The sequence below is a fragment of the Trachemys scripta genome, chromosome 8, assembly GCF_013100865.1.
Source record: "Trachemys scripta elegans isolate TJP31775 chromosome 8, CAS_Tse_1.0, whole genome shotgun sequence".
NCBI lineage: Eukaryota > Metazoa > Chordata > Testudines > Emydidae > Trachemys > Trachemys scripta.
Window position 1 is genome coordinate 23,041,572 of NC_048305.1, and position 12,014 is coordinate 23,053,585.

General features: G+C 41.6%; 1 protein-coding gene and 1 long non-coding RNA gene across 3 annotated transcripts in view; one reads left to right on the plus strand and one right to left on the minus strand.

Annotated features, from left to right (window-relative positions):
• Window positions 1–12,014, minus strand: part of ATP10B (ATPase phospholipid transporting 10B (putative)) — a 71,481-nt gene that overhangs the window by 19,145 nt on the left and 40,322 nt on the right. For both annotated transcript variants that reach the window (XM_034780261.1, XM_034780260.1), the window contains 4 exons: window positions 4,343–4,531; window positions 2,329–2,941; window positions 1,700–1,806; window positions 370–496 (listed from right to left, as the gene is read on the minus strand). In XM_034780261.1, coding sequence (XP_034636152.1) covers window positions 370–496; window positions 1,700–1,806; window positions 2,329–2,941; window positions 4,343–4,531 — 1,036 coding nt within the window. The remainder of the gene's footprint in view (window positions 1–369; window positions 497–1,699; window positions 1,807–2,328; window positions 2,942–4,342; window positions 4,532–12,014) is intronic.
• Window positions 375–8,216, plus strand: LOC117882204. Its single transcript, XR_004646955.1, has 3 exons — window positions 375–515; window positions 2,819–2,990; window positions 7,583–8,216. It is a non-coding gene; the product is annotated as an uncharacterized LOC117882204 (long non-coding RNA).

Below are 12,014 nucleotides of genomic sequence, written 5' to 3' on the forward strand. Positions count from 1 at the left end.
GTACTGTAGTTTTTTCAAAGTGGAGAAAACTAACATCAGAACACAGATAAATCATAAACCCATTGGTAAGCATGTGTGTGTGCATGTGTATACAGAAAGAATGCATATGGTACCAAACCTTAGGTACCAATATAAAACACTGTGCACCAACGTTAGTGCTCTGGACACAGCTTATATATATAAAAATATTTGCCCTTGGAAGCTGCATCCAGCACTAAAGAGTTTGATATTTGTACCAAAGAATTGCAAAGGGCCACAGCAAGACCTTTTAATATAAATTCGTCGAAGTCATTGTTTCTTTGGTTACCAAGAACATCACTTGAAAGCAAGCAATGTTTCACTCAGTAACAAGTCTTTATTTTTAGCTACCTAGCAAGGTGAGTTTGGTCTCCAGATGCTGTGCTGTGTCCATTAGCAGCTCATCTCTGTTGTCAATCGCTGCCTCTGCCTCACGACGAAAATTGGCCCATTTCCGAAAGTCATCTTCACTCAAAACCTGTGCAACAGGGATACAGGTATGCCTCATATTCAGATTTAGGTAGAGCAGTTGCTCAAACTGTGTGTAGTCTGTGGCCCACCGTAGTGCAACACAACCCTTTCCTGGTGGTTCACAGAATGAAACAGAGCCAGGAATCAAGCAGTGGGGAAGAATTGGGGAGTTGTGAGAGGAAAGGTGTCCATGAGAGGAGCACTGTCTCAGCGAAGTAGTATGGATGCGTAATGGAAAGTTTGCACGGGCAGAGTATTGTTCAGGTAGAATACCGAGTAATAGATTTTTTAGAGAATCCTCGGCTACAATTATGTTTTAAAAATAACTTCTTTCTTTGCATTTGAGTCTTATCCTGTAAATCACAATCTTGCATCTATTACTTCAGTCTATTGGTATAAAATATTTTGATGCAATAGTTTCAGCATTATGTCTTCTCCACTGCATCTAAGAAGAGCTCACCTTGTTCTAAACTGCGGAAATAGGGCAGCAATATTTTGAATCCTAGAGTGGTAATTACTACCCCAGAGTCCTTTTGCAACATATCACATGACCTTTAACCTTGCCCAACTGAAAGCTGCATGGACAAGTAGCAATGAGGAAAAACAGACCTGCCTTCTCAATTTGCATAAAATGGTATAGACAGCAGCTGTCTTCTCTTTAAGAGAGGCATGGCCTGGAAAGACAACTGGTCCCAGTGCTGCTCAGCAAGGACCAAGATAGAGCATTGCATGCTGGGACATGTTGTTTCTGAAGGCTGGACTCCAGACCTCCATGGGCTGGATTTTACCCATAAGCTGAACTTTCATTAAAACCATCAGGATAAAGCACAACTGCTCCAAATTGAGTACAAGATGCTTGAAAGCTGAATGCCAAATAAAATTTAAAAGAACAGCTAATAAATTGTGATTCTGTTTGATCTTGCCTGGACTCACTAACTAGGAATGGATAGGGTAGTCACAGGAGACAGATATTGCTGACCAATGAACCATCTAGATAAAAGATCTTGACTCTGACAGTGACCAAATACTTCAGAAAAAAGTGTAAGATCAATTTGTCCGTAGGAAAAGTTCCCTTCTAATCCTAGGCAGTTAGGATTTGGCTTGTGGCTTTATGCATAAGGGTTTATAATTCTCACATTTCACAAGTCATAAATCTGTTCACATGTACAGGACATCGTTAACAAATAGCATTAGTCCGATTACTCCTTACCTTCTTAGCTATGCACAGGGTTCGCAGGCCATATCGTGCATACCAGTCCAGGTGTTTCTGTGTTTTAGCATGTATTCTTCTCAGCTTCATCCCCATATTAATGTCAGCTTTGAAAAATAAGCAGTCAGCTACTTATTTCTAGTACAGAGCATTCCTTACCCAACAGCCAAATTAATAATAATAATAAACAGGCAACACAGGAGCTGGTGTACTAACACAGCAGCAGTCCCTTGCAAAGCCCATAAATATTAATTTGTGTTCCATAACCCCACAAGCATATGCTCAAGGATGGCATTTCTTGGTCTTCTTTATGTTACTGCTCCATTGCTGCCAAGTTAAAATACACTGGTCAGGGTTGTATGACAATATTATTGCGGAATACACCATCCAGTTAGTTTAGGCTGCCTGTGAATCCTAATTAGCCTTTTCCATATTTCAAGCCCTCTTCAGGTTAAACAAATACTTCTATTTTGATCTGCAGCAATAATACTATACTAAGGGACTTATTATTCCTGTATAATCCTAAAGCTTGGATATAGTATTGTATGCAGGAAGAAGTACTGTAAACTTCCCGTACTTATTAACAGACAACATAACGATAATAGTTTACTAGCTGGTGCACTAATTACCTTTGGCAGGGTCTTCCAGTAAATCCATTATGACAGAGTCAGCTCCCTTGGTGTAGACAATTATCTCATTGGTAAAGGGGTGCCTCACCACCACAGACATCCTTTTCCTGACTGAGTCAAAACCCAAGGTGCAAAGTATGTCAAAGGTCAGGAGGGTACCTTGTGGCAACCTCACAGTTACCTGCTCAGGGGTCCTGGACATTAAAGTGAAACTGTAAGCACAGGCAGCATGGACAAGGGCTGCCTCATCTGGGCTCTCAGCCTCGTAACAAAATTCTGGCTGCAAATGGCCTTGACTAACAGACCCAAACACCTCATCCAGGGAGGCGCCCCCCATCTCTGTGCTGGGCATTGCATCTGCTCTATCATCACCATCGTAGTCACCATCTGTTGAGTTGGAGCAAGTGTGGGTGGAAATGTCATCTTTGTTACAGGAGTCTGTGGCAGCTGGATTCTCTTTACTGTTCTTTGCATTAACATTTGCTCCTAGGTCTGAACTGGACTGAGTCAATGAGAAAGATTGACCAAGGTTTGCTAATTTTAGCCGTTGGAGCAGCTGGTGAATCCTCTCCAAGGAGATCCCTGATGGTTTCATCAGTGGTGGCGCTGTAACCTTGAGACATGAGAAGACATTGGGAACATTACACCTGAAATTAAACAAGGTGAGCCACAAGAACATTTGCAAACTCCCAGGGCTGTGCTGTGCATCAAAGTAATGATTTTTAAAAAAATACGCGGCTGTCCTTTTTCTAACTAATTATGTCAAGGGATTTTCAGGACAACAGTTAAGTTGGCTTCTAGATTCAATGGTGATCTATGGCAGAGACAGAGTGGTGCCCTAAAAAGTTCACCAACTACCTGAGATAATTAAGCAAAGTTTTTCAGTGAGAACCTTGTAGCATTCAAAATATTTCCTAAAGTAGAAGGGAATGCTGCAGACACTGAGGTAGCCATATTGATTTATCTTACTTAAGACTGGCAAGTTCTTAAGGGCCACCATGGTGGACAGGGAGATTTGTAGGTAGGGATAGAGAGGAATTATTTAATTTAAGAGCCAGTGCGGACACAAGACCAAAAAGAGATATAACTAGCCATCAACAAATTTAGGCTTGAAATAAGGCAAAGATTTCTAACAATCAGAGGAGTGAAGTTCTGGAACAGCCTTCAAAGGGGAGCAGTGCAGGCACAAAAGCTAACTGGATTCAAGACTGAGCTTGATATGTTTATGGAGGGGATGTTCTGATGAGACTGCCTACAATGGCATGTAGCTGATCTGCGACTGCTAGCAGCAAATATATCCAATGGCTGGTGATGGGACACTACACGGGGAGGGCTCTGAGTTACTACAGAGAATTCTTTCCCAGGTGTCTGGCTGGAGGTCTGACCACATGCTGAGGGTCTACCTCAGGGGTCAGCAACCTCTGGCACACAGCCCATCAGGGTAATCCACCTGCACCGCTTCCCACAGCTGCCATTGGCTGGGAACGGCAAACCATGGCCACTGGGAGTTGTGGGGGGCTGTGCCTGCGGATGATCAACGTAAACAAAATGTCCCGTGGCCCACCAGTGGATTACCCTGATGAGCCGCATGCCGAAGGTTGCTGACCCCTGGTCTAACTGATGACCATATTTGGGTTGGGAAGGAATTTTCACCTGCCTCTGCAGCATGGGTCACAGATCACTTTCAGGTTTAAACTAGTGTAAATGGTGGATTCTCTGTAACTTGAAGTCTTTAAACCATGATTTTTGGACTCCAGTAACTCAGCCAGGGGTTAGGAGTCTATTACAGGCGTGGGTGAGATTCTGTGGCTTGCAATGTGCAGGAGGTCAGACTAGATGTTCATTATGGGCCCTTAATGGTTGAATAGCACTCATTAGAATTATTGCAGACAGAAGATAGAAAACCATATGGCAATTCCAAAACAGTGCTTTTTTACTACTGCAGATAGCTTTCAATTTTAGTATACAGATTTTAAGCAAATCAATTCTCCTTACGTATTTAAAGTGAGATTACCCTTTGCCTTGGCTCCGTTGCTGTGGAGACCACAACAGTATTACAGATAGCCAGTGCAAGAAAAAAGTCAGTAACAGACGTGGTGGAGCAGGTGTCCTTTGCAGATGGAAATGATGCCAAAGACTCTATCTGGAGTGCAGCATCTCTCACTTTCATCAACAGCCTGTTATCAGGGGTCACATCCTTTTCCTGGAAGAGAAGTTATTCAGTAAGGACCACATTTGGGATTGTGTACGACCTGCACCTTAGGTTTTCTAGAGCCTTCAAGGAAATGCTTGTACAGTATTATATACTCTAATGTACCCAGCATATAGAAAAAAAGATAGAATTCCCACTGTTGCATAAATAGATGGTCAAGGTCACACATAATCACTAATGAAATCTTCAGGGATCTTCCTGAAGAAGAAAAGATTCTCTATCTCGGAGACTATGCAATGAGGTGCTCAGATATGATGATGATGGAGGGTAGAATAAGAGCCTACATAGAACAAAATAGAGAAGTGGTCACTTCGCTGGGCTTGCAAAAAGTGCAAGTCAGGCCAGAATCTGAACCTAGATCATTAAAATTCATGTTATACAATCTGCACTATGGCCCTAAACCCATACCCAGACCTAAATGGGCAGATCCTTGAAACCGCTGATCACTGAGTTAAATGGAATGCTTAACAGGGACAAGTGACCACCCAATGAATTCAGGGCCTATGTTTAATTTTTGCTCTTCACTCTGTATGGCCAATTTCACATCTTGTTCTCATACCATAATGTCATTTCCAAAAAAATTAAAGAAATCAATCACACCCCTCAAAGTGTTTTCACTGAATTTTTTTAAAGAGATCATTAATTCCTGTGACATGGTATTGTAATCCCTAGGCCCCACTTGATTTTTAATACATTTGAATTTAGTTCAGGCCATATTTAATAAGATCTTCCAGTTTTAAAATACGAGCCTCTGTTGGAGCCAAGGCTTTTAGATTTCTTCTTTAAACTACTGCCAAAACAATTTAGCTTCCTTCTCAGTTCATCTCTGCCACTGCCCTCTCCTCCTTCAATCTGGCACAATTATTATGAAGTTCCCAAGTATGCAACAACAATAAATCAATAACCTTCAGGGCTATGTTGTGCTGAGCTAAATGTGTTACATTTTAACTCCCGCTTGCTAAAGTGAATAGAGATTCTTAAATGATCTAATCATTGAAAATTGAAAAATAAAATATATCGCTAATTATACTGGACATATGCATTAAGCTCTCAGCTACAGTAGACCCTCTTGTGCTTCTGAGGTTGCTGTTTTAAACTAACATTCCTTTGAAATAAGTGAAAGATTTAGCCACACCAAGTACGTTCAGCAGCAAAGAAAGTGCGTTTGTGTTTACTGGCTGCTACAGCATCACACAGTGGAAAAAACCACAACCTGAGGTTCCCTATTACTTGCATAATTTCAATGAAAAAAAAACCACAAATTGTACATACAAAATCCCAAAAGCCAAAGCAAATTTTTCCAGGATCCTAATATAGTAACTATTAATTACTGATTACTGAACATCTAGCTATTTATTCTGTATCTGTGCTCTTTTTATCAAATCCACGAAGGTACACTCATGCAAGCAGCAAAGCACAATAACATACACCTCTCTCTTGCTCCTGTCCATCATCCATCCATCCAGTTTCTACTGCATCTATATCATTAGTATCCAGTACTGTAGCACCATGCAGCAGATGAAGAATTATTTAACATCAGGTATGCTACTTGTGCAGAAACTTTCTGTACTATATTTCTCTGCATATTACAATTATTGAATGTTGAGGGGACACTGTCAGGTTTGAAAAGCTAGATAGTGCACAACTGAAGCTTAGAAGAAAAGTTTTCATTATCTTAAAAAATGAAAACAAATGTTGGCTTGGATTTATATGTTTCCATGTAGCTGGATGGTAATGTATAAGAGACAGATGGTGAAACTGACACATCTATTTTCACTGACCAAGCTGAGTGAAATGCAAAAATTAAACAATCAGCATTAAGAATGAAAAATCAATTAAAATTTAAAAATCCCTTCATTGTTAGTAGGCTAGTTCAATATTTATAAAATGGGTAAGGTCATTTACGTTTTAAAGGGTAATTTATTAATAGTTTTCATTTGAGTGTCCCTTTAAATGAATCCAAAATTAAAAATAAGTTATTGACTTTAAAAGACGTTAACTATGAAAACTGCCAGTCTTCAAGAAATATTTCTAATAATAGTGATATTTATAAGACATGCAATTGCAGACTTATTAAATCTAGATCAAGAGTGCTGTAAGAACCTTAATTTAAAACGCATAGCAAAGGGAATATGGACAGTTATAATCCTCTTTCTATCTTTTTCCATAATTTATTCCTTTTCATATTGTAAGGTTTCTCCTTCCATTCTTCTATAGTACAAGGAAGTACATCCTAGGGTCTATTTTTTATTTTGTAGCACATGATTTGATGCAGCCTTTTTCGCATGGAGAAGTTGCAGCAGCAGCAGCAGGAGACAAAATTAATAAAATAAATTGGCGATCTCTCCACTTGAGACACAAATAGAAACCATGAAGCTGGCCAACATAAGGGAACATTTGTCGGTCCCAGCATGAAATGGGTAATTCCGATTGGGCTGCAGGCTGTTTCTCAGTGAAGCTGGGTTTTGATGGATACAAAAAGAATTAGTTTTCATTTTCATCTGCGTCTTGAAGGAAAGAGAAATCTGATTTCTCGCCTATAAACGTCTCAATAGGATTGATCTTTCACCTTCCCCACCCCGCCTCTCCATTTCCTCACTGAATCAGGGAGAAATTAATGACACAGAAAACATTCTATCTCTGTGGCTTTCTGAAATACAGCTTTTTTACCATTCTTTATTCCTTTCCCACCCATATGATCTTAAGTTATGCAGAGTCAATACAAATTCCCTGGCACTGGTATAAACACTACAAACTTGACAGGTATTCTGAACTTTAAATAATCTCTCTCTTTCTTCTTGGGAATTGATTAGGTAGACCGATTTTCAACCTGGCTTTAACTCAACCTCTAATTTTGCAGGAGTAATTGTTAATGGCACCAGACACAGGTAGCTTAGTATACAATTGCTGTTATTTATGCTAAAACTTACTATGAGGTGAAAAACATGGGCACAAGTATTTGCAGGAGCACAAATAGAGGACACTACTGAAAAATTAGACTATGCTGCCTCTTGCATCATATCTTTGTAATTTCTACTCCAGAATGGACCACACAGCGCTGCTTATATTTTTCTCCAGGATCAGCAGACTCCATTTTCATTAACGCTATCAAATGCCACGAAAGAAACAACATCATCATCTGTTTCCTTCTCAGGATTACACTGACAGCAACATATTAATTGATGAAACCATCTCATATTTCAACAAAACAGCAAAACCTGTCAAGCATAGATGCACTCACAAAACATTCAAGCTTGGATAATTCTTGTAGCCACCTAGCTCCATAATCCTAAAACCTCTCAAGATATAGCGATAAAGTATAAAACCCATACAAGAGGCATTAGGAAATGTCTGGGAACCCAACTGGGTTTGCGGAGGAGGCAGCCAAGCTAATGGCTGGCACCTCCTTGTGGCGGATGTCCAGTGCAGGTACTCCATAGGGAAGGTATACAGTGACCGGATAATGGGTTGGAAAAGGACTTAAAAAGAGGTGTCAATAAAGGAGCGAATGGGGGATGGTTTGGGACCCCTATGATTGATACGGCAGGGAGCTAACCCCCATTATTATAGTCCACCTTAACCCTCCTATGAGCTGGTGGTGGAAGGTAAGGTCCTGTCAATGGATTTGCTTGAGTGACCTGGGTGGAAAAAGAGGGGGAGCTGGTAAAAAGCCCCCTTGGTAATTATGAAATAAATATGGGGTTACCTGCACTGCACACTTTTATCTGCCAGGTAGTCCCAGACATCTAATAATAAAGGTGAGGCCTGATTAAATCCATGTCAAATACCTGCTGTCTTTCTTTTGGTATAGCCAGACAATAGAGTACTAACAGTACGAAAACACTTAAAAGTAACTAATGCAGACTGCTTATCACCGATTCATGTAAGACCACTTTCCAGTTGGCTTTGCAATCACAGTATAATAGAAGTGGTTGGAAACTTTTTGACAAAAACACTTTTTGTTGGAAAATGCTGATTCATTACAGAAATGCGTTGGTTATAATTAAACTTTGATCAGGAAGATGTTTTAGGTCCAGAAAGAACTGCTGATGAGTGAAAGAGACCCATTTGCCCCAGAATAGCCTATAGCAGGGGTCGCCAACTTGAGCCTGAGAAGGAGCCAGAATTTACCAATGTACATTATCAAAGAGCCACAGTAATACGTCAGCAGCCCCCCCATCAGCACCCCCACTCCGGTCCCAGAGCCTCCTGACCACCGGCAGCCCCACCGATCAGCGCCTCCCACTCCCTCCCCACACCGCCTGATCAGCTTTTCTGTGGCATGCAGGAGGCTTGGGGGGGGGGGGCGAGGGAGAGGGGGAGGGGGAGAAGCGAGGGCATGGCAGGTTCAGGGAGGGGGTGGGAAGGGGTGGAGTGGGGGCAGGGCCTGTGGCAGAGCCAGGGGTTGAGCAGTGAGCACCCCCCGGCACATTGGAAAGTTGGCGCCTGTAGCTCCAGCCCCGGAGTCGGTGCCTATACAAGGAGCCGCATATTAACTTCTGAAGAGCCGCATGTGGCTCTGGAGTCAGAGGTTGGCAACCCCTGGCCTATAGTCTGTTGGAGAGTGCCGACAGAAACAGTCTCTCTCTCTCTCTCTCTGAGAGGGACACTAGCTCTACAGCCAGATGGTGAGAGCACTCACTTGTGATGTGGGAGACCCAGGTTCAAGTCAATGGTACAAATCCAGGCAGATGAGGAATTTGAACCTGGGTCTCCTGCTTCCCAGGTGAGTACCCCAACCAGTGGGCTGTTTTTCTCATGAAACAATTTGAAAGGTCTTTGCTTTGTCCTGCATCAAAATGGAAACAATATTAAAACCTTGACATTTTCTGCAAAATTGAATTGGTGTTTTCCAGCCAGTCCTACCACACAGAGGACATTGTTTAAACAAACAAACAAAAAAAGGAACTCTTTATACTTCCTTTTGGTTCCACACCTATTTGGCATTTACAGAAGATTCTCTCCTGTTCAGCACTATTACTTTCCATTAAAACTCAGCAAATTCTGTAGCATACTATTATATTAACAGTTCTCCTACTTTAACACTTCTCTTGGCAACAGCCCCACCAGGCGGGTGCTCACAGCAGATGCTGTGCTAACCTGTACCCAAAAAATACTCTTCTCAGCATTGCAAAGATTGCAAATTTTCCTTTTATCTGGGGCAACCAGTTTTCATAGCTGGTACAACACTTGGAAACTTGGCATTTAGAAGCCAAAAAAAAAAAAAAAAAAAAAGGAGAATCCCAGCTTGTGGCCCTTTGGACACTCCTGTCTATTATATAGAGAAGAATTTTTTTCTTGCCCTTTGTCTGTTTGATACAAAAATTCAGGAAAACGTTCATAGAGAATCCAAAGTCTAAAAACATAAGAATGGCCAATGGTTCATCTAACCCAGTATTCTGACTTCTGACAGTGGCCAATGCCAGATGCTTCAGAGGGAATGAACAGAACAGGCAATCATTGAGTGATCTGTCCCATCATCCACTCCCAGCTTCTATGCAGTCAGAGGCTAGGGACATCCAGAGCATGAGGTTGCATCCCTACCATTTTTGGGTATAGCCATTGATGGACCTATCCTCCTTGAATGTATCTAGTTCTTGTTTGAACCACGTTATAATTTTGGCCTTCACAACATCATCGGGCAATGAGATCAACAGGTTGACTGTGCATTGTGTGAAGAAGTACTTCCTTATGGTTGTTTTAGACCTGCTGCCTATTAATTTCACTGGGTGACCCCTGGTTCTTGTGTTATGTGAAGGAGTAAATAACATTTTTTAATTCTCTTTCTCCACACCTGTCATGATTTTATAAACCTCTATCATATCCCCTCTTAGTCATCCCCTTTCTAAGTTGAAAATTCCCTTTCTTTTTAATCTCTCCTCATATGGAATCTGTTCCATACCCTTAATCATTTTTGTTGCCTTCTCTGTTCCTTTTCCAATTCTAATATATCTTTTTTGAGATGGGGTGACCAGAACCGCATGCAATATTCAAGGTGTGGACGTACCATGGATTTATATAGTGGCATTATGATATTTTCTGTCTTTTTCTGTCTTTCCCAATGATTCCTAACATTGTTAGCTTTTTTGACTGCTACTGCACATTGAGCAGATATTTTCAGAGAACTATTCACAATGATTCCATGATCACTTTCTTGCATGGTAACAGCTAAATTAGACCTCATCATTTTGTATATGTAGTTGGGATTTTGTTTTCCAGTGCGCATTACTTTGCATTTATCCACATTGAATTTCATCTGCCATTTTGTTGCCCAGTCACCTAGTTTTGTGAGATCCCTTTGTAACTCTTTGTACTCAGCTTTGGATTTAACTATCTTGAGTAATTTTGTATCATCTGCACATTTTACCCCTTTTTCCAGATCTTTTATGAATATGTTGAACAGCACTACTCGCAGTACAAATCCATGGGTGACCCCATTATTCACCTCTCTCCATTCTGAAAACTGACCATTTATTCCTACCCTTTGTTTTCTATCTTTTAACCAGTTACTGACCCATGAGAGGACCTTCCCTGTTATCCCAGCTCTTAAGTAAACTAAGCAGTCATAAGTGTGGGACCTTGTCAAAGGCTTTCTGAAAGTCCACTATATCCGCTGGATCACCCTTGTCCTCATACTTGTTGACTCCCTCAAAGAATTCTATTAGGTTGGTGAGGCATGATTTCCATTTCAAAAGCCGGCTTGACTCTTCCTCAAAATATTATGTTCATCTATGTCAGGGGTGGCCAACCTGTGGCTCCTAAGCCACATGTGGCTCTTCAGAAGTTAATATGCGGCTCCTTATATAGGCACTGACTCCGGGGTTAGAGCTACAGGCGCCAACTTTCCAATGTGCCGGGGGTGCTCACTGTTCAACCCCTGGCTCTGCCACAGGCCGTGCCCCCACTTCACCCCTTTGTGCCCCCTCCCCGAGCCTGCCATGCCCTCGCTCCCCCCCCCCGAGCCTCCTGCACGCCACAAAACAACTGATTGGGAGGTGCGGGGAGGGAGGGGGAGGCGCTGATCGGTGGGGCTGCCGGTGATCAGGAGGCTCTGGTCGAGGAGGGGGGTGCTGATGGAGGGGCTGCTGATGTATTACTGTAGCTCTTTGGCAATGTACATTGGTAAATTCTGGCTCCTTCTCAGGCTCAGGTTGGCCATCCCTGTTCTATGTGTCTGATAATTTTGTTCTTTACTACAGTTTCAACCAATTGACGTGGTATTGAAGTTAAGCTTACCGGCCTGTAAGTGCCAGGATCGCCTATTGAGTCTTTTTAAAAAAATGTTATTATATATTAGTTATCCTCCAGTCATTTGGCTTAGAGGCTGATTTAAGTGATAGGTTACATACTACAGTTAGTAGTTCTGCAATTTCATATTTGAGTTTCTTCAGAGCTCTTGGGTGAATACCATCTGGTCCTGGTGGCTTATTACTGTTTAATTATTCAATTTGTTCCAAAACCTCCTCTACGACAC